Source organism: Cetorhinus maximus, chromosome 22 (assembly GCF_964194155.1).
Source record: "Cetorhinus maximus chromosome 22, sCetMax3.hap1.1, whole genome shotgun sequence".
Taxonomy (NCBI): Eukaryota; Metazoa; Chordata; class Chondrichthyes; order Lamniformes; family Cetorhinidae; genus Cetorhinus; species Cetorhinus maximus.
The window spans coordinates 58,220,647-58,244,085 of NC_135900.1; the positions used below are offsets into that span (position 1 = coordinate 58,220,647).

At 41.6% G+C, this 23,439-nt stretch overlaps 1 protein-coding gene across 2 annotated transcripts in view; it reads right to left on the reverse strand.

Moving 5' to 3' along the window:
• iqub (IQ motif and ubiquitin domain containing) overlaps positions 1–23,439 on the reverse strand; it is an 87,354-nt gene that overhangs the window by 14,970 nt on the left and 48,945 nt on the right. For both annotated transcript variants that reach the window (XM_078568377.1, XM_078568378.1), the window contains 3 exons: positions 18,929–19,096; positions 10,222–10,400; positions 7,285–7,440 (listed from right to left, as the gene is read on the reverse strand). In XM_078568377.1, coding sequence (XP_078424503.1) covers positions 7,285–7,440; positions 10,222–10,400; positions 18,929–19,096 — 503 coding nt within the window. The remainder of the gene's footprint in view (positions 1–7,284; positions 7,441–10,221; positions 10,401–18,928; positions 19,097–23,439) is intronic.

Here is a 23,439-nt window from a genome sequence, read left to right on the forward strand (position 1 = left end):
CGACACTTTCTAGAATAAGGTTTTTGTAAAAGTGATAAAGCTTATTTCTGTACTGCTATGGTAACAGCTCTTCTTATTTCATCAGTTACCATAATTCTGTACAAAATGCATGCTTTTTAATAATTTTCTCAGAAGCTTAACTTTCCATGATTTTGGAGCAGAAAGACAAAGTTTTGTGAATGCAATTAATACTCAAACACAATTAACAGTACAAAGTGACCTCATATCACATTAATTTCTCCCTTTTCAATCAACATTCAAATACAATTTCACTCTAGAATTTCTCTCTGGTGCCACATTAAAATACAATCGCCTAATCCATTAAAACAAACCTTCTGAATTGCTTTGCATATATATTAAAATTACATAAAGGCACTGGATAAAGTTTTAAAAGATTTACAAGGTTTGTACTGGAGCTGAGAGATTATAGCTATTGGGATAGATTGAACAGGTTGGAGCTTTTTTCTTTAAGAAAGACTTAGTGGTGACAGAAGAGGCCCTTAAATTATGAATGGGTTGGACAGGGTAGATGTGGAGAGACTGTTTCCACTTGTGGGAGAAATGCATAAATGCAAGAATGTTAGTAATAAATCCAATAGGGAATAAGGAGACATTTCTTAACTCAGAGTAGTCAGAGCTTGTAACTTTCTACTTGGTTGAGGTAAACAGCTTAAATGCTTTCTGGAGGAAACTAGACAAGTATGTAAGAGAAAAAGGAATAGAAAGATATGGTGAAATAGAGGCGCAAATCAAATGGGAGTAGACTCATATGGAGTGTGTTAAATTTGTATCAAATCTTGGTTAAACCACACTGAACAGTTCTGGTCTCCATATTATAAAAAGAACGTTGAGGCACAGGAGGTGTAAAGAAGATTTACTAGAATGCTATCAAAACAGAGAGCTTATACCTATCAAGAAAGATTGAACAGGCTGGAACTATTTTCTTTAGAATAGATAAGACTGATGGATGACCTTATGGAAGTCTTTAAGATTATGAAAGGTTTGATAGGGTAGATATAGAGAAAATGCTTCCACTTGCAGGCATTTGTGTCCTTATGCAAGACCAGAACTAGGTGCCATAAATTTAAGATAGTCACACAAATAAATCCAATTGGGAATGCAGGAGAAGGCTCTTCTCAGACAGTGGTTAGAAGTTGGAACCTGCTACCACAGGTAGTAGGTTAGCATTGAAGGGGGAGTTACATAAACAAATAAGGGAGAAAGGAATAGAAGGATATGTTGGTGGAGTTAAATGAAGAAAGTGGAAGGAGGCTCATGTGGACCATAAACACCAGTATGGGCCAAAAACAAAAAACTACTGCGGATGCTGGAAATCCAAAACAAAAATAGAACAAAACCTGGAAAAACTCAGCAGGTCTGGCAGCATCGGTGGAGAAGAAAAGAATTGACGTTTCGAGTCCTCATGTCCTTATGACCCTTCAACAAAACTGAGTAAAATTAGGAGAGGAGTGAAATATAAGCTGGTTTAAGGTGGAGGGGTGGGGGAGGGGGGGGAGAGAAGTTGGTGGGGGGGTGGTTGTAGGGACAAGCAATCAGTGATAGGAGCAGATAATCAAAAGATGTCACAGACAAAGGAACAAAGAGATGTTAAAGGTGGTGATATTATCTAAGAGAATGTGCTAATTAAGAATGGATGGCAGGACACTCAAGGTACAGCTCTAGTGGGGGTGGGGTGGAAAGACTGACAGGGCATTACAAGTATAGATTTAAAAATAATGGAAATAGGTGGGAAAAGAAAAATCTATATAAATTATTGGAAAAAACAAAAGGGAGGGGGAAGAAACGGAAAGGCGGTGGGGATGGAGGAGGGAGTTCAAGTCTAAAGTTGTTGAATTCAATATTCAGTCCAGAAGGCTGTAAAATGCCTAGTCGGAAGATGAGGTGCTGTTCCTCCAGTTTGCGTTGGGCTTCACTGGAACAATGCAGCAAGCCAAGGACAGATATGTAGGCAAGAGAGCAGGGTGGAGTGTTAAAATGGCAAGCAACAGGGAGGTTTGGGTCTTTCTTGCGGACAGACCGCAGGTGTTCTGCAAAGCGGTCGCCCAGTTTACGTTTGGTCTCTCCAATGTAGAGGAGACCGCATTGGAAGCAACGAATACAGTAGACTAAGTTAGGGGAAATGCAAGTGAAATGCTGCTTCACTTGAAAGGAGTGTTTGGGCCCTTGGACAGTGAGGAGAGAGGAAATGAAGGGGCAGGTGTTGCATCTTCTGCGTGGCCATGGGGAGGTGCCATAGGTGGGGGTTGAGGAGTAGGGGGTGATGGAGGAGTGGACCAGGGTGTCCTGGAGGGAACGATCCCTACGGAATGCCGCCGGGAGGGTGAAGGGAAGATGTGTTTGGTTGTGGCATCATGCTGGAGTTGGCGGAAATGGTGGAGGATGATCCTTTGAATGCAGAGGCTGGTGGGGTGATAAGTGAGGACAAGGGGGACACTATCATGTTTCTGGGAGGGAGGAGAAGGCGTGAGGGCGGATGCGCGGGAGATGGGCAGGACACGGTTGAGGGCCCTGTCAACGACCGTGGGTGGCAAACCTCGGTTAAGGAAGAAGGAGGACATGTCAGAGGAACTGTTTTTGAAGGTAGCATCATCAGAACAGATGCGACGGAGGCGAAGGAACTGAGAGAATGGGATGGAGTCCTTACAGGAAGCGGGGTGTAAGGAGCTGTAGTCGAGGTAGCTGTGGGAGTCGGTAGGCTTGTAATGGATATTGGTGGACAGTCTATCACCAGAAATTGAGACAGAGATGTCAAGGAAGGGAAGGGAAGTGTCAGAGATGGACCATGTGAAAATGATGAAGGGGTGGAGATTGGAAGCAAAATTGATAAATTTTTCCAGGTCCCGACGAGAGCATGAAGCAGCACCGAAGTAATCATCGATGTACCGGAGAAAGAGTTGTGGGAGGGGGCCAGAGTAGGACTGGAACAAGGAATGTTCCACATACCCCATAAAGAGACAGGCATAGCTGGGGCCCATGCGGGTACCCTTGGCCACACCTTTTATTTGGAGGAAGTGAGAGGAGTTAAAGGAGAAATTGTTCAGTGTGAGAACAAGTTCAGCCAGACGGAGGAGAGTAGTGGTGGATGGGGAATGTTCGGGCCTCTGTTCAAGGAAGAAGCTAAGGGCCCTCAGACCATCCTGGTGGGGGATGGAGGTGTAGAGGGATTGGACATCCATGGTGAAGAGGAAGCGGCTGGGGCCAGGTAACTGGAAATTGTTGATGTGACGTAAGGTGTCAGAGGAATCACAGATGTAGGTGGGAAGGGACTGGACAAGGGGAGAGAGAAGGGAGTCAAGATAACGAGAAATGAGTTCTGTGGGGCAGGAACAGGCTGACACGATCAGTCTGCCGGGACAGTTCTGTTTGTGGATTTTGGGTAGGAGGTAGAAGCGGGCCGTCCGAGGTTGGGTGACTATCAGGTTGGAAGCTGTGGGAGGAAGATCTCCAGAGGAGATGAGGTCAGTGACAGTCCTGGAAACAATGGCTTAATGTTCACTGGTGGGGTCATGGTCCAGGGAGAGGTAGGAGGAAGTGTCTGCGAGTTGACGCTCAGCCTCCACGAGGTAGAGGTCAGTGCGCCAGGCAACAACAGCACCACCCTTGTCAGCGAGTTTGATGACAATGTTGGGGTTGGACCTGAGAGAACGGAGTGCAGTAAGTTCAGAGAGAGACAGGTTAGAATGGGTAAGAGAAGCAGAGAAATTGAGACGACTAATGTCACGCCGACAGTTCTCAATGAAAAGATCAAGAGAAGGTAAGAATCCAGAGGGAGGGGTCCAGGTGGAGGGAGAATATTGGAGGTGAGTAAAAAGATCCGTTGAACGGGGAGAGGACTCCTGCCCAAAGAAGTGAGCACAGAGGCGAAGACGGTGGAAGAAGAGTTCAGCATCGTGCCGAGCCTGAAATTCATTGAGATGAGGGCGTAAGGGTGTGAAACTAAGTCCTTTGCTGAGCACTGAACGTTCAGCATCGGAGAGGGGAATGTCAGGGGGTATAGTGAATACACGGCCGGGGCTGGGATTGGGAGATGGGGTCCTTCTTCCTTAACCGAGGTTTTCCACCCACGGTCGTTGACAGGGCCCTCAACCGTGTCTGGCCCATCTCCCGCGCATCCGCCCTCACGCCTTCTCCTCCCTCCCAGAAACATGATAGGGTCCCCCTTGTCTTCACTTATCACCCCACCAGCCTCTGCATTCAAAGGATCATCCTCCGCCATTTCCGCCAACTCCAGCATGATGCCACCACCAAACACATCTTCCCTTCACCCCCCCAGCGGCATTCCGTAGGGATAGTTCCCTCCGGGACACCCTGGTCCACTCCTCCATCACCCCCTACTCCTCAACCCCCACCTATGGCACCTCCCCATGGCCACGCAGAAGATGCAACACCTGCCCCTTCACTTCCTCTCTCCTCACTGTCCAAGGGCCCAAACACTCCTTTCAAGTGAAGCAGCATTTCATTTGCATTTCCCCTAATTTAGTCTACTGCATTCGTTGCTCCCAATGCGGTCTCCTCTACATTGGAGAAACCAAATGTAAATTGGGCGACCGCTTTGCAGAACACCTGCGGTCTGTCCGCAAGAAAGACCCAAACCTCCCTGTTGCTTGCCATTTTAACACTCCACCCTGTTCTCTTGCCCACATGTCAGTCCTTGGCTTGCTGCATTGTTCCAGTGAAGCCCAACGCAAACTGGAGGAACAGCACCTCATCTTCCAACTAGGCACTTTACAGCCTTCCGGACTGAATATTGAATTCAACAACTTTAGATCTTGAACTCCCTCCTCCATCCCCACCCCCTTTCCGTTTCTTCCCCCTCCCTTTTGTTTTTTCCAATAATTTATATAGATTTTTCTTTTCCCACCTATTTCCATTATTTTTAAATCTATACTTTTAATGCCCTGTCAGTCAGTATGTAATTTTTCACAAAGGAACAGGAGTAGGTAATTTAGCTTCTTGAATCTATTCTGCCATTTAGTTACCAATTAAATCATGACTGATCTGTACCTCAACTCAATTTATCCATCATTGCTCTATTGCCATTTCACTGCTGAAAATTAATAAACTCACAGAAAAAAACATTATAGGTATCCCTCAAGCTCTAAACAGTTGACAACAAGTTACATATTGTAATATAAGGGGTTAACATGGTGTCCCAATACATGCAAGATTGGATCCAGGCACCAGTCGACCCAGTCGACCTAGATGCACAGACATTATCTACTGAAGGGAGTCGGAGCCGCACTGTCAGTTATTGTGAAGGAAGAAAAACAAGTATCATAAACAAACTACCAAGAGTCCTTGAAACAAAGTTAGGAGGTCTGTTATCAGCGCATGAGACAGGCTCTAGTCACGCTATCTGTTGTCTGTTCAGATGACTAATCGCCAGATGGGCTACTCAAGGTTTTTGCGTAACTCGGCGAGTAGCACATATATAAGCCTGGAAAGTCCCCAGTTTGATGAGTCTGCTCCGGGTCGAGTTGATCGCCGAGCGTGGGTCACAGGTGACGTTGCCGCGGGACTGACGGCTCCCAGTCCTGATAATCCGCGGAACACGACCATAGTTAAGCACACCAGACCCGTTGTGAGTTCGGACCTGGTCTCTTCCTCTTTTAATCTCAATAAATGATATATTAGTAAGCTAGTCTCTTGTACTTTGTTTCTGCATCAAACTACCCGCCTGCGAACCTGATCCGTGAAATTTCTTAAAACACATATTTAATGAAGAAGCAAACTGCTCTCAACAAAAATTCTGGATATTCAGTTTTTTCTTGTCCTTGGTCTTATAACATACAACCCCATTCCTGACCAGAGGTTCAGACTGTACGTTTGTTAAAAGTCTAAAATGACAAGGATATTTAATGGTTTAGCTGAGAGTCTATTCCACATATCCATTACTATGAATGTGGTGAAGGGGAAGTTCTTTGGTATATTAAACCTTGCTGAGATTTAGCAATTTTAGACTGGGATCTTCAGGTTTTAAACACTCAAAACACAAAATTAGTAGTATGCATGCACCTGGGTGATCCAGAACTCTCATTTCATAAACTCAAAATCATATCATACCCCCTTTGTCTGCTTTTCACCATGTAAATACATTCAGAACTTGAGATCTAAATTCTAGAATTATCCCTCTAGTTCTATTCTGAGTCTTCGACCACTCATTAATTTTCTTTTGAAGTAGTCTCTGAAATATACATACTGCATTGCAAATATGTCCTTACCAGTGATTTATACAGATTTAGAATAATTTGTTTTGCCTTATGGGAAAGAAATTTCCCAAGAATGTGCTGGTGTCAAGGAAGCAGCAGCACATATGGATAAACATCCACTAGTTCCATTAGCCTTCGTTTCCTTGATGAGTTTCACATATGGGGCTTTACAAGAAGCTTTTTAAACTTTGAATTGGTTATGATTCACTGGATTATGAAGTATTGTCCCTAAAGCCCTTCAGATGAACACTGGCAGCACACCATATAATGCTGCAAGTATTTCCTCCACTATTGCTGCAAAGCTAACTGGTCCTAATCCTTGCATTCATGGCTGCAATGTTTCCGTTTTTTTTCTCTAAAGAATGAAGTTGGAATAAGATCTACTTCTTATAATGGCTTTTTAAAAGCTATAGACATTATCACGTGCTTAAATAAAAATAGTTCCTTAGATAAAGGATGGTTAACCTACTGTTTGGAAGTTGCTTTTTCCAAAAGCTAATCAATAAATGATCCATTAGTTTGCCTGGGTATTTGAAAATACACCTTTCAGGGTTGTGTTGGAAAACCCATTTATCTCTCTTAACCTGTTACAGTGACAAGTTTTTAGTACAGATCGAGAAGCTTTTATGATAAGAATGCAGGCACATGAAAAGGCAGTCAGACTTTTGGAAATAAGATGCTGCACTGCCAGTCAGGCAGCAAAACACTAAGGGCTGCATAAAAAATAGCTGTGGCCACTGATCTTCTCTCCATTCCTGTGGGACCATTTAATTTTTGCTTGATGTTTCAAAAAAATGGATATTCACCACATGGATGATCGTTGGCACAATACCACATTGTGGCACAACACAATAGAGTATTAACACCTTGAAACCATGTTAAATATAACTTGTGTAACTATTATCAATGAGGATTATTCGGTGTAACTAAGTCAACAAATTGATATTTAACTTGTCATCTTTGGGGCCAGAGTGCCATAATTATGCAGCTAGGTATCTGATCTAGAAATTTAAAAGTGGTTTACAACGTGGCAGTAAACTTAATTAAAACTCACCGCTTTCAGCCTATGAGCATAGTATTCTGCAGCAGTGAAATACTTTCCTGGAGTAATCAACTTATCTGTGATATTGGACACGTAACAGCCAATTTTGGTCATCTGTGTGGAGGTGTCATTTGCTGTTTGTTGATACTGATTCTTGTCAGAAACTGTCTAAATGGAAAAGGTTACATTTATTATGGAAATTTGCAAAACAGTACAAGAAAATAAATGTTTATTACAAGAAGTGAAATTTGTGGAAAACAAAATTATTAATCCACTTTTTGCTTTTCTCATCAACAGATTACTTCCTAGCATATTTCACCCATTAATAATTATACTAATTAACTCTGGGAACAATAGAGCCAATTTTCCGAGACTGGCAAGCAGCTAGCATATTGAGGGCCAAAAGCACACCGAAGAACAAGAGCAACAACTTATATCTATATGGCACCTTGAATGTAATAAAACGTCCCAAGGAACTTCCCAGGATGATTACAAAGCAAAATATGTCACAGGGCCACATTAGGCAATATTAGGGCAGATTAGTTTAATAAGTGAATGTTAAGGAATGTCTTAAAGGAGGAAAGAGAGGTAGAGAGGTTTATAGAAGGAATTCCAGAATTTAGGACTGGATATTCATGCAGTCGGGAGAATCTATGGAGGAGTGAAAACAGTGGCCAGGGCACGATTCCGGGATTCCTGGCCTCATTCTTGGGGTTTCCGATTTTTAACAGACTGATTAAGGGTGCGGGCTGATTTAGGTCACGAGCCCAGGCCCTGCAGTCCCGAGCTGGACTGCTCCATTGCAGGGATAGGCATGTCCTCATCCTCCGCAATATTCATGGAGTTGGGGGGCTTTTCAGAGAGTTGTGGTTCATGGCATGTCATGAAGCTATTAATGTATATAATATTTTGGAGAATATTTTTCTTTTAAAATAGAGGTTTAGTCTGCGGGTGTGTCGTCTTAATTGGATTAGAGCCAGCTGGTCTGGGTGTTTTGATGGGTACTAGTTTTGATATGGAAGAGAGATAACGTGCATTTGCATTTTTTTGAATCGAGCATTCAAGAAGTGGGCTGAAAACTTAACGCCTATCTAGCAGATACCAAGCCATATGTTTATTTAACTAATAAAATTAGTACTATGAAAGGGGTTTCATTGTTAAAAGGTGAAGTTCAAAGAGGCTAGTGAGACAATGAAAATTTGAATTCCATCAATGGTGGTAAGTATAACTTCAACAGTTTTCAGGTTTGCAGGGCAGAGGCAATGTAAGATCAAAAGGCAGCTGAAAGCCTCCAACTGGCTCCACAGGAAGAAACCTCATTTTGAATTTGTAAGGTGAAAATGCTTTGCCTGGTGTTTGGTTAAGTCTATGAGTTGCTGTTGCCTTAATGGAGATTAGTTTGGGAATTCGTTAAAAGTTATGATAGTAGTAATTTGAAGCCATGCGTATATATTTTAACCTGTGTAAATTAATAAAATGTTTCAATTAGTTTAATGTAAAGCCTTGAGAACTGGTGGTCTGATTCCTGAATTTAGAGTTGCATCTCAAACATAACACTTAAAAATATAGGTTCTGACAGTTGTTTAAAGTTTCCCTCTGGGGCTTATAAATAACTCCACTTTACCAACTGCATTGGCCATAATCTGGATGAGGGAACATTTTGAAAGGTAAGCTCAAAGGTTAGCTTGCTCCCTATGCCAAACTATGCCCTTCCACCAACCCCCCAATAGCCCCTCATACCAAGCTGCCCCACCACCCACCCCCATGACAACTAACAGCGCTTACATCCCATTCATCCACTTATACACTCTGAAAAAACCAATGCACCCTTAGTGACAAAAGGATGTGTTAAAAACGTCATTCATTCATAAAAATTGTATTTGCTGCCGGTCAATTAAAGTGTCAATCATTCAGACCCTTTAAAATTGAGGCATTGTTTGTCTGGGAATTAACAAAGTAATGTGCAGAGATGATGGGTGAGCGGGAATTGGTGCGGATTGGGGCACGGGCAGCAGAGTTTGAATCACCTTCGTTTCCCAGGGGTAGAATGTGGGTGGCTGGCCAAGAGTGCATTGAAATAATATAGTCTAGAGATATAGTCTAGAGGTAGATAAATAGAGGCAAGCTTGGAGTAGATGATGTTACGGAGAGAGAAACAGGTGGTCTTAGGAATGGTGTGGATGTGTGGCAGGAAGCTCATCTCAGTGTCAAATCAACATGACAGAACCTCCTGTCACTTTACCTGCTCTAGTAGGGCAAAAAGTTCTCAACAGTTTATTGGCTGGACTTGCATGGGAATACAGCATTTCATCTAGACAATGGAAAACTAAAACAAATGTCCTCGTTACTTGATATAAAGTTCCTTTCACTATTTAAAATAGAAGTATTAAAATTAGCATGGAAACTGGATGCCCATTCCTTAAGAGTCTCCTGACATGAAAACACTTTTGAAAAGAACGTGGAACTTTTCATAAAAGTAATAAACTCGTTATAAACATACAAACTAGGAGCAGGGGTAGACTACTTGGCCTTCGAGATTGCTCCACCATTCAATAAGATCATGGTTGATCTGATTGTAAGTTCCCACCTTTCACCACCTTGTTTATCAAGAATCTATCTACCTCTGCCTTGAAAACATTAAAATGCTCTGCTTCCACTGCCTTTTGAGGAAGAGTGTTCCAAAGACTCACTATCCTCAGAGAGAAAAAATTTCTTCTAATCTCTGTCTTAAATGGCAACCGTTTATTTTTAAACAGTGACCCCTAGTTCTAGATTCTCCCACAAGAAGAAACATCCTCTCCACATTGACCCTGTCAAGGCCCCTCAGGATCGTATACGTTTCAATGAAATCGCCTCTTATTCTTCTAAACTTACAAAACAAAATAACAGATTAAAGCTTTAGAAGTTATTTCTTAAATTAAACCTATTGCACAAAGTGCTTCATTCTACCTGTGTCTCCCTGCAGAACATCTCCACACAACAACAGTTTGTTCTCCTTTTGAGTGGAGTCTGTGTTCCTGCATGATGGAATTCTTTTCCTGTCGGTCTGTGTTTGTAGCCACCCAGAAAAGGCTTGTGATAGGGAAGTCTTTCAATTTCTACCACCACAGAGCAACATGTCTCGTCATCTGCAAGAAATCAGTGTTACTTTTTTCTTGAAAAAAACATTTTCAGAATATCCATTTGTTCGTAAGCAATCCTTTTTAACCAGTATGTTTTCTTCAATAATTTGGTTTATTGAAGTTTGCATACTAGACTTAATGACTGTATAAATGGCATTTTACATTCTTGTTTTGTTGAAATAAATATCTCACTATAAATCAAGGGCATAATTGTACACAAGTTGAATTAATTAAATCCAACACATTGCTGTTCATGAAATCTGGGGGATTAGGTGCAGGGGCTTATGGTCATTTGCTGCCATCACTAATTGGCTTCATTTCAGGGACAAATACAAGATGGATAAAGTGCAGTCCTCCTTGGGGGAAGTGATCAAGGGGTTAGCCCATCCAAATAAGGTTTATGTCACCTGATATACCATCCCACACTCGTATAATAGCACATTTGGTCACATAAGTGGCTGCACGTGGTCATATTCCATAACCTTAGTTCTACAAAAAAAATCAAAATATTTTGTATACAATTAACTATATTAATCAAGTACTAGCACCGCAGTTATAGCTGTCTCCCAGGCTTTTTGCCTGTGTGGCTTGTAGGATAAAAGGTTAACATCAGAAGCACCTGATGCTGATGCAACTATAATGCAATATCACATGATTAATGATCACAGAGATCTGAAGGGAAGGAGAAGTCCAACCTCATGCAGACTTTGAGATGTAAGCTGTAAATAAATAAATAATAGTTTTTTACAAACTACAGTCTTAAGGAAAATAGACAAAACCTAAAGAACCCCCACCTAGACACCAAACAGAAACAAAACATGATTGAGGGCAGTGGACAGCGAGTAAAAGACCCAGGGAAAATCTCCAAGAGAAGACTACAGACCAAACAGATCTACAGATTCTTAAAAGGAGGATAAAAAGAAAAATGATCGATAACTTACCTAAAAACTTGGAGCATTACGGCAGATGCAAGCTGAGACACAGACCTGGAGTCCCACCGCAGTGAGCATAGACCAGAATTAATAAGCCCTCTCACTGAAGCAGATCCAGATCCAGAGCTTGGGACAAGCATGGAGTTTACACCGCCACTCCCAGAACCTTTCCAAAGTAGTGAAGGCTCGCAACAGGCTTAACACTGGGACAACTGGGGAAAGAGGTTTTCCAGATATAGAACAGCTTCAGGTTTGTACAAAAAGGAACAAAAGGATCAGGTCAGTATTTACTCTATACAGTTGTAGCTATTGCTGACAATGTAATAGCCAGACAAGGAGTCAACTTTACAGTTGAATAAAGGCAACTACAGAGGCGTGAGGGAGGAGCTGGCCAGAATTGACTGGGAGATGAGCCTAGCAGGAAAGACAGTGGAACAGCAATGGCAGGAGTTTTTGGGAGTAATTTGGGAGACACAGCAAAAATTCATCCCTAGGAAGAAGAAGCATACTAAAGGGAGGATGAGGCAACCATGGCTGACAGGGAAGTCAGGGACAGCATAAAAGCTAAAGAGAAAGCATACAATGCGGCGAAAAGCAGTGGGAAACCAGGGGATTGGGAAGCCTATAAAAAGACCAACAGAGGACAACTAAAAAAGAAATAAGGAGGGAGAAGATTAAATATGAGGGTAAACTAGCCAGTAATATAAAAGAAGATTGCAAGAGATTTTTTAGATATATAAAGGGTAAGAGAGAGGCAAAAGTGGACTTTGGGCCGCTGGATAATGACGCTGGAGAAGTAGTAGTGGGGAACAAAGAAATGGCGGAGGAACTGAATAGGTACTTTGCGTCAGTCTTCACGGTGGAAGACATGAGTAACATCCCCAAAGTTCAAGAGAGTTGGGGGGCAGAGGTGAGTATGGTGGCCATTACCGAGGAGAAGGTGCTAGGAAAACTGAAAGGTCTGAAGGTGGATAAATCACCTGGACCTGAGCGATTACACCCCAGAGTTCTGAAGGAGATAGCTGAAGAGATAGTGGAGGCGTTAGTGGTGATCTTTCAGGAATCACTGGTGTCAGGGGGGGTCCCAGAGGACTGGCAAATCGCTAATGTAACTCCCCTGTTTAAGAAGGGAGTGAGGCAAAAGATGGGAAATTACAGGCCGATTAACCTGACCTCGGTCGTTGGTAAGATTTTAGAGTCCATTATTAAGGATGAGATTTCAGAATACTTGGAAGTGCATGGTAAAATCGGACAAAGTCAGCATGGTTTCATCAAGGGGAGGTCATGCCTGACAAATCTGTTAGAATTCATTGAGGAGGTAATGAGTAGGTTAGACAAAGGAGAGCCAATGGATGTTGTCTACTTGGACTTCCAGAAGGCCTTTGACAAGGTGCCGCACAGGAGGCTGCTCAGTAAGATAAGAGCCCATAGTGTTAGAGGCAAGGTACTAGCATGGATAGAAGATTGGCTGTCTGGCAGGAGGCAGAGAGTGGGGATAAGGGGGTCCTTCTCAGGATGGTGGCCGGTGACTAGTGGAGTTCCGCAGGGGTCAATGTTGGGACCACAGCTTTTCACTTTATACATTAATGATCTAGATGAAGGAACTGAGGGCATTCTTGCTAAGTTTGCAGATGATACAAAGATAGGTGGAGGGACAGGTAGTATTGAGGAGGCGGGAAGGCTGCAGAAGGATTTGGACAGGTTAGGAGAATGGGCAAAGAAGTGGTAAATGGAATACAATGTGGGGAAATGTGAGGTCATGCACTTTGGTAGGAAGAATAGAGGCATAGACTATTTTCTAAATGGGGAGAGAATTCAGAAATCTGGAGTGCAAAGGGACTTGGGAGTCCTCGTCCAGGATTCTCTTAAGGTTAACTTGCAGGTTGACGCGGTAGTTAGGAAGGCAAATGCAATGTTGGCATTTATTTCGAGAGGACTAGAATATAAAAGCAGGGATGTGCTGCTGAGGCTTTATAAGGCTCTGGTCAGACCACATTTAGAATATTGTGAGCAATTTTGGGCCCCGTACTTCAGGAAGGATGTTCTGGCCCTAGAGAGGGTCCAGAGGAGGTTCACGAGAACGAACCCAGGAATGAAAGGCTTAACATATGAGGAACGTTTGAGGACTCTGGGTCTATACTCGATGGAGTTTAGAAGGATGAGGGGGGATTTGATTGAAACTTACAGAATACTGAAAGGCCTGGATAGAGTGGACATGGGGAAGATGTTTCCATTAGTAGGAGAGACTAGGACCCGAGGGCACAGCCTCAGAGTAAAGGGAAGACCTTTTAGAACAGAGATGAGGAGAAACTTCTTTAGCCAGAGAGTGGTGAATCTATGGAATTCATTGCCACAGAAGGCTGTGGAGGCCAGGTCATTGAGTGTATTTAAGACTGAGATAGATAGGTTATTGATTGGTAAGGGGATCAAAGGTTATGGGGCGAAGGCGGGAGAATGGGGTTGAGAAACTTATCAGCCATGATTGAATGGCGGAGCAGACTCGATGGGCCGAATGGCCTAATTTCTGCTCCTATGTCTTATGGTCTTATGATGAAGCTTCAAGCTCTTACGATAAAGTCCTCTCCAGGCATTCAATTCATATTTCATTGTTCAATAAACGTAATCATTGAATGAGTAAACTTTAATAAGAGAAAACAAAAACTGGGTGAATGCATGGATTCGTTCATCAATGATCTCTACAGACTAGCTGAAAATTGTGACCACGGAATACTGAGAAATGAATTAATTGGCGATCGCATAGTAGTTGGGATCCTAGATGAAGCTGTATCAGATCCCTTGCAAACTGGAGAAGACCTAACTCTCATGAAGGCAGTGCAATTCGCATGACAGACCGCCCTCAGAAAGCAAAAGAGAACAGTTATTTGTGGGGAAAGTGATGTCCCATGGAAATGTTCAAAATGTTGGACAGTAGAGAGAAAGCACACTAAGACAGAAGCCCACAAAATTGGAGAAATGCACACCAACCCGCATCTCAATGTGGAGGGAAACACCTGCACAAGCGGGAAGAATGTACAGCAAAGGGAGCAGAGCGTCACAACTGTGGAAAGTTAGGACATTTTAAAATTGTCTGCCGATTTAAAACACAAACAGCCTGCAAAAAGAAAGAAAAAAACTAACAAGGCCAAACCAGATATGAGTGGAACAACCACACAAATAGCAAATAACTTTCCTAGGAAGGGAATGAAACAGAAAAGAATTACTGGAGCATTAAACTAGAAGTGGACAGACACTCGCAGAGTTTAAAGTTCAACATAGGAGCAGGTGCTTCAGTCTTATCTGATGAAGTAAAAGTAGTTTAAGCACATTCATCCATCCAGCTACAAGGACTGGGCAGGACTGAAAGTCATAGGTCAACACTTGGCAAGATTAAAATACAAAAATAGAGAAATCATTGAACCCCTGTATGTCTTACAGAAGCAAGAATCATCATTATTAAGCTGGAAGGCATGCTTACAATTGAGGCTGATGAAGTTGCTGATGAGCAGTACAGTAAGACATTCAGCATTATTTACAGACTTGGGAAAGCTGAAGACTGAATATCATATAACCCTAAGAGCTGATGCAAAACCAATTTGACTCTTCACACCAGGAAAAGTCCCCCACCCATTCTTGGACAAAGTCAAGAGTGATACTGAGCACATGTTACATCCAGGGCTCTCTCTCCAATGTTCTGGAATGATCACAGTCCCAAAGCCTAATGGATCAATTAGAATCTGCACGGGCTTGGCTCAATTAAACAAATCAGTGTAATGCGAGATCCACCCAATGGCATCAGTGGATGAGAAACCTACCAAACTAGCTAAAAGTACCCTATTCATCAAATTAGATGCAAACAGCAGCTTTTGGCAGTTGCCTCTGGACAATGAATCCAGGCTACTGACTACTTTTTATAATGCCATTTTGTCATGATTGCTTTAATAGATTACCATTCAGAATTGCTTCTGCACCAGAGATATCCCACAGCACAATGTCTCAGACTCCAGAAGGCATGAAAGGAGTATTATGCCATATGGATAACATACTCGTACAGGGCTCCTTGAGGGAAGAGCATAACTGCAGAGTGAGAGAAGTCCTCAAAGTTCTACAGGATGCGGGTTTGACATTGAATGGGGAACGTGAATTTGCAAAGCCTATGATTAAATTCCCAGGGCACATTGTGCAAGCCTCAGGAATAACAGCCGACTGACAGAAAACTAAAGTTATTAGAGATTTCCCACAACCCAAGAATATTACAGAGTTGCAAAGATTCCTTGGGATGGTCAACCAAGTAGGCAAGCTCCTACCAAATTTGGCAAAAACCATTGAGCTGTTGAGACAAAATCAACAGTGGTGCTGGAATGTGGACCAGCAAAATTCTTTTGACAAGATCAAAATCATTTAATTTCACCTGAAATTCTAGCACACTATGATTCCAGAACTGCTGACTATAGTAGCAGCAAATGCATAATCTACAGGTCTGGGTGCAGTTTTGTTCTAAGTACAAAAAGATGGTAAAAGAAGGCCATCTTAAGATCACTCACAGAACAGAGAATAGGTATGCAACAATTGAGAAGGAAGCATTGGCAGCAACATGGGCGTGCGAGAAATTCTCAGATTATGTGATGGGACTGCAGTTTAAAATTGAAACTGACCGCAAGCCTTTGGCCACTCTTGCAAAGATGTCGCCTAGAATTCAAAGTTTCAGACTAAGACTAATGAGGTATGATTCAGTGACTGAGTACATTCAAGGAAAGCACCAGACGACAGCAGATGCACTATCAAAAATACCTGTGGAAGGAACAAAACTGGAAGTTTTGAATTTCATCAAGGAACTAGAAGCTTATATTTCACACATTACCAAACACTTACCGGCTATTGAAAGGAGGCTACAGGAGATTAAACAAACACAACAGCAGGATGACGAATGGATTCAGATAAAGGAATACTAGATGGACAGATTATACTCCTAAAAACTCAGTACTATGCCAGTACTTTGAACAGAGAAAGCACATCAAAACCATTGATCTCTTAGTTTTTAATGACAGATTAGTCATCCTGAGAACACTTTGGCTGGAGATGCTTGAAAAAAATTAATCAAGGTCGCTTGGAGATAGCAGAATGTCACGCAAGAGACCAGCAGTCAGTCTGGTGGCCAAGCATAACTCATTCTAGAGAAGAACTAGTCTTGAATTCTCTTACATGTGCAGTGCATAGCCAAGAGCACAGAGAACCACTGTCACCCTCCACTTTTCCACTGAGGCCGCGGGAGCACTTGGGAATGGATTTATTTGAATTTAAAGGCAAGGTATTTATTATCCTCATAGATTACTACTCCAGATGGATTGAAGTGAATAGATTGCACAGCATTCCAGCAGAAGCAGTCATTCATTCACTGAACAGAATCTTTGTGACACTTGGTATCCAGGGCATTGCAGTGTCAGACAATAGTCCACAGTCTGCTAATGAGTTGTTCTACAGCTTTGCAAAGGAATATGGGTTTATGCACGTGACTAGCTCATCTCATTATCCTCGGGCGAATGGAGAAGCTGAAAGTGGTGTACGACCCATCAAAGAATTGATGAAAAAGAATGAAGATCTAAACTTATCCCTTCTTAGTTACAGAACCTCACTGGGTTCTCACCTTCAGAGTTGTTAACGGGAAGACGACTAAGAACCTAAGTTACAGCTCTGCAACAGAAACTATAACCTAATACTACCTCAGATGATCATGACAGAGTTTAAAAAGCATAAGGAACAACAGAGACAAACAGGCTCATAACTTCAACTTCAGGCACAGAACACGAGACTTAACAATGCTACAGTCTGGGAAGAGTGTGTGGATATGAGACTAACAGAAAGAAGGCATAATAAATTGGAGCTCCACAACCAAGATCTTATAGGATTTAGGCGGATCAGGGAAATGTAAGGAGAAACCTCAGTGCCTTGATATCCTTGGAAAGAAAGCCAATGGAAACTTGGGCTTACTATTCAGATCCAAACAGAAATAAGGAACAAGAAACAAGCCAAAGCTCTACTGCCACCCAGGAGAAGGGCATATCGAATGAAGAGTGAGTGCAGACAGTTCTCGACCCTCAGAATGAGATCAGAATAAGATCAGGGAGATTGGTCAAGACACCTCAGAGACTAATCTTGTGAACATTGAGACTTTGTGGGGGAGATATAGGAGAATGTATATAATTGGGATAAAGACTTGGGGGGAGATGTAGAGTGAAGGGTTAACATCAGAAGCACCTGATACTGATGCAAGTATGATGCAATGTCACATAATTAAGTAACAGGGATCTGGAGGAAAGGAGAAGTCTGACCTCGTGCAGAGTTACTGAGATGTAAAGCCGTAAATAAATAGTTTTTTTTTAATGAACTACAGTCTTAAGTAGCTTTCTTAGGGAAATAGACAAACCCTAAAGAACGCCAACAGAACAGAAGATGAAACGCGGCTTGAGTAGGTGAGTGAAACCTACACTTTGATTTTCTCTTACCATCCTTCCCTGTCTCTCGTAAATGAGAAAACCAAATGACAGTTCAGCTGAAACTGTGGCCTGAATTTTTCCCTCGTCGGTCAGGCTCGGTGGGAGCAGTCGGGGAGCCGACAGTGATCAGCTCCGCACTGTGCTTTCACGAGGGCGGGTCAATTAAGGTCCACCTTGTGTGGATCGTGAGCGGTAGTGCTGAGCGCAACCTGTGTGGGCGGGGGAGGAGGGAGAGCAGGCAATGGTGTGCAATTCGCGCATGCGCACAAAAGAGCGCTTCAATCTCCCTGAGGCAAGGAGCTGCCTCAGGGAGATTGAAGCGCTTTTTAAAAAAAACATTTAAAGCTTAATGAGACATGTCCCCTCATGTGACTGTGTGGCGCAGGTGCACGATGACATCAGGACGCACGCCCGATGTAATCACGTCATATTACGTTCATGAGTGTCGGGCGCGTGCCCACATGCCAAAGGTAAAATTCTGGTCTGTAAGTTTATTCAGTGAAAAATTGCTGGTGTTAATCCATCTCCTACCATTCCTCGGTAAAGCATGTTTGTGCACTAAAACAGGATATTATTGGTTGCTCAGAGACCTTAGGATATCTTTGTGAGGCAATGTGTATGGACAAGTATGGTTCTGGGACTTTTGTTACCAAAATCTATTTTCAGTTACACCTGGTCAGATACTTCTGAGCCAATAACAAGGAACAGGCTGTCCACATATCTTGAATTGAAATAGAGCCAACAGGTCATCATCATAATTTTCAAATCGTGAACAAGGATATTTACATGAAAATGTGATTGTCTTTTGTACTTGAAACGTGGGCTAGTCGCAAAATTAATCTCTATATGCATCAGGCACCAAATAAACCCAGGAAGTGATCACATGACTACATGTTCCTCATCTACAATAATTTAAAAAATAGAAAAAAGTCAAGGCTTGAAAAAAATATCAAGAATGAAAGAAAAAAGATCAATTTTTCTCATCGATTTCTTCCAGAATCCTAATTCTCCCATCATAACAGTAATTGCTGTTAAGATATGCATTCTTGTACAAATCTGAATAGGTTTGTCAAAGTCTTTAATATCCACAGGGATGCCTGTTTTGCACTACCTTTTTGAACTGTGACAGTTATCACATCAGATGTGGCAGATTCCTGCTGTGGCCTAATGAGTTTGATTGGGTATTTTTCAGGTTCACTGGATGCCAGTTCAAGCTGGATAGAGCCATGTGGTCTAACTCCTAAATCTACAAGTGTTTCAGAATCCTTAGCCATTCTGCCTAAAACAGAACAGAAGAATGTTAATTCAACACTCAAATTTTCATTAGATGCTCAAGCCTTAGGAATATGTATCAGTCGGACGTTCAAAACTTTCTATGATACATTCATTCAACATGAAAATAGCACAACATTCTTAATATAATGAAAAAAATTGCTAAAAATTCAATTCTTCATAACATTTTGAAGTTTAACAACAACAGCTTGTATTTTATAGCACCTTTAACATAATAAAACATCCCAAGGCACTTCACAGGAGCATTATAAAGCCAGACACATAAGGTGATATTAAACAGAATGGCCAAAAACTTGGTCAAAGAGGTAGGTTTCAAGGAGCTTCTTAAAGGAGAAGAGAGGTAGAGAGGCAGTAGGGTTTAGGGAGGGAATTCCAGAGTTTAGGACCCAGGCAGATGAAGGCACGCCCACCAATGGTGGAGCAACTAAAATCTGGAATAATCAAGAGGCCTGAATTACAGCAATGTAAGTATCTCAGAGGACTGTGTGTCATAAGAGTTTGGAATTCTGATGTTATTACCGCCAAGCAATTTAAGATCATAAGATTCAGGCTTTCTAAACCTTCAGATTATAAGACAAATGTTCTCGTATCTCTGCTAACCACAAACAGCACTAAAAAGGAATATACACTTCAGCCTTCTTCCAGATACCGTAAGTTTTCGGCACAACAATTTGGGTCTTCAATCAACATAAGTCTCAGATTTTTCTGGACAGTGGGTATCCAAGAATAAAACTGCAGACTTCAACTCTCCAAGCAGCAAAACAGGATTGGCCTCCGCAAGTTCAATCATTATCCTGAGCAAAGCTCCATCACAAAACCATTGGTAGGGCATGCAGGCAAATACTGCCCTGCCAGCAACCCCGAATATTTTCACAAAGTTTGTAAGATTACGAAAACATCCCATAGTATAGACAATACTGATGGCCTAGAGAGAGAAGGGAGGCTTCATTGCATTGATGATACCTATTGATCAGTAAGCCTGGTCTGTTAGCTTTCCTAATTACTTACTGTACCTGCATACTAACCTTTTGCAATTCATACACTAAGACACCCAGATCCCTCTGCACCTCAGAGCTCTGCAAACTCTCACCATTTAGATAAAATGCTTCTCTTTTATTCTTTCTGCCAAAATGGACAATTTCAAATTTCACACATTATACTCCATTTGCCAGATCTTTGCCCACTCACTTAACTTATCTATATATTTTTGTAGCCTCCTTATGTCCTCTTCACAACTTACTTTCCTACCTATCTTTGTGTCATTAGCAAATCTGGCAACCATCCGATCCATCCCTTCATCCAAGTCATTTATATAAATTGTAAACAGTTGAGGTCCCAGCACTGATCCCCGTGGCACACCACTTATTACACCTTGCCAACCTGAAAAAGACCCATTTATGCCTACCCTCTGCTTCCTGTTAGCCAGCCAATCTTCTATCCATGCCAATATGTTATCCCCATACCATGAGCTTTTATTTTCCATAATAACCTTTGATGTGGCACTTTGTCAAATGCCTTCTGGAAATATAAATACAGTATATCCAGCAGTTCCCCTTTATCCACAGCACATGCTACTTCCTCAAAGAACTCCAATAAGTTGGTTAAACATGATTTCCCTTTCACAAAACCATGTTAACTGCCTGATTGCCTTGAACTTATCCAAGTGCGCTGCTATAGTTTCTTTAATAATAGCTTCTAATATTTTCCCTATGACAGATGTTAAGCTAACTGGCCTTTAGTTTCCCGATTTCTGTCTCCCTCCCTCTTTGAATAATGGAGTTACATTTGCTATCTTCCAATCTAATGGGGCCTTTCCCGAATCTAGAGAGTTTTGGAAAATTAAAACCAATGCATCAACTATCTCACTGGTCATTTCTTTTAAGACCCTATGATGAAGTCCGCCAGGACCCGGGTACTTGTCATCCCGCAGCTCCAACAATTTACTCAATACCACTTCTCTGGTGATTGTAATTTTCCTGAGTTCCTCCCTCCCTTCCATTTCCTGACTTATAGCTGCTTCTGGGATGTTACTTGTGTCCTCTATAGTGAAGACTAATGCAAAATACCCATTCAATTCATCCGCCATTTCCTTGTTTTACATTTTCAATTCTCCAGATTCACTTTCTATAGGACCAACACTCATTTTGGTAACTCGTTTCTTTTAAAATATTTATAGGAACTCTTACTATCTGTTCTTAAATTTCTGGCTAGCTTTCTCTCATACTCTATTTTTTCACTCCTTATTAATCTTTTAATCATCCTTTGCTATTACTTACATTCTGTCCAATCTTCTGGCCTTCCACTTATCTTTGCACAACTATATACTTTTTCTTTAAGTTTGATACTATCTTTAACCTTTCTAGTTAACCACGGATGGTGTGTCCAGCCCTTGGACTTTTTCTTACTTGTTGGAATGTATCTATTCTGTACATTCTGAAATATCCCCTTAAATATTTGCCACTTTAAACAGCTCTGCTTTCATGCCCTCATAATTGCCCTTATTTAAGTTTAAAAACATAGTCTCAGACCCATTCTTCTCTCCCTCAAACTGAATTTAAAATTCAATCTTATCATGCTCGCTGCTATCTAGAGGCGCCTTCACTGTGAGGTTATTAATTAATCCCATCTTGTTGCACAATACCAGGTCTAGCATAGCCTGCTCTCTGGTTGGCTCCAGAACATGCTATTCTAAGAAACTATCCCAGAAACATTCTATGAACTCCTCATCCAGGCTATCTTTTCCCATCTGACTTTTCCAGTCTTTCTATAGGTTAAAATCTCCCATGATAATAGCTGTGCTTTCTGACAAGCTCCCTGTCATGAAGATATTAATGTATATAATGTCATTGGAAATTATTTTAAATTGGACTTGTAGTGGGGTCTGTACCTGTGGGTGTGAGTGAGTGTGTCTTAATTGAATTAAAGCCAGCTAGTCTGGGCACTTTGAAGTGTAGTAGTTTTGCGATGTAAACAGTAAGGTAGATGGTACATTTGCATTTTGTTGAATAAACCATTCAAAGACTGGGGATGAAATCTTGCACCTAGCTAGGAGACACCAAGCAATATGTTCATATTACTAATAAAATTGGCACTATGAAAGGGGTTTTGTTAGAAGAGGTGGAGTTCAAAGGGCCTGGTGATACAATAAGAATTTGCATTCAAAAGGAAGGCTAGGTATATACAGAAAAGAGTTTTTGTGTGTGAGTCAGAGGCATGTAAGATCTAAGTCTGTAAGCCTACAACTGTGTGAAGGAACAAATTGAAAGGAACCTCATTCTGAATTTGTAAGATAAAATGTGCTTTACCTGGTGTCGGTTTAAGTCTATGGGTTGTTGTTGTCTTGGGGAAGATTACCTGGGAGTGATTAATTTGGGGATTTGTTTAAACGTTATTATGGTAGTATTTTGTAGACATGTGTATGTGTTTAATCGCTTGTTAAATTAGCAAATGTTTAATTTACTTTATATAAAAACTCCTTCAGGCTTGGTGGGTTTCATTTCTGAATTCAGAGCTGCATCTCAAACACACCAATTGAAAATATAGGTTATGACAGTTGTTTAAAGTTTCCCTCTGGGATTTTAAATAACTCGGCCTTTACTAACTGCTGTGTCATAACACTCCTATTATTTCTTCCTTCATGCTCCATCCTACCATGTGGTTACTATTAGGGTGTCTGTACGTGACTCCCACAAGTGACTTCTTACCTTCACCATTTCTTATATCTACCAAACTATTTCCACATCCTTGTTTCCTGAACTTAGGTCATCCCTCTCTATTGTGCTAATACCATCTTTAACTAACAGAGCCACCCCTCCACCTTATCGTCACTTCCTGTCCTTCCTAAATGATACCTATACCCTTTAATAGTCAGGTCCCAATCCACGTCCTCCTACAACCATGTCTCTGTAATGGCTATCAGATCGTACTTATTTATTTCTGTGTACTCTCAGTTCATCTATTTTGTTTTGAATGTTTCGTGCATTCAGATACAGAACCATTAATTTTATTCTTCTATTCTTTTTATAACTTCTAGTCTCATCTGTTGATTTACTGTTAGATTTGTACTCTCTATCCTTCCTGTCATGGTCTGTTTTTCATTTCCCATAATAATATCTTTCTCTTTTGCCTTGTCTTTGCTCTTTGATGTACCACATCTTCCCAAATTGTATCCTTGCTCCCACTACTTAGTTTAAAACCCTCTCTACATCCCTAGTTATGCAGTTCGCAAGAACACTGGTCCCAGTAAGGTTCAGATGTAGACTGCCCAATGGTACAGATCCCACTTTCCCCAATATTGGTGCCAGTATCCTACGAACTGGAACCCACTTC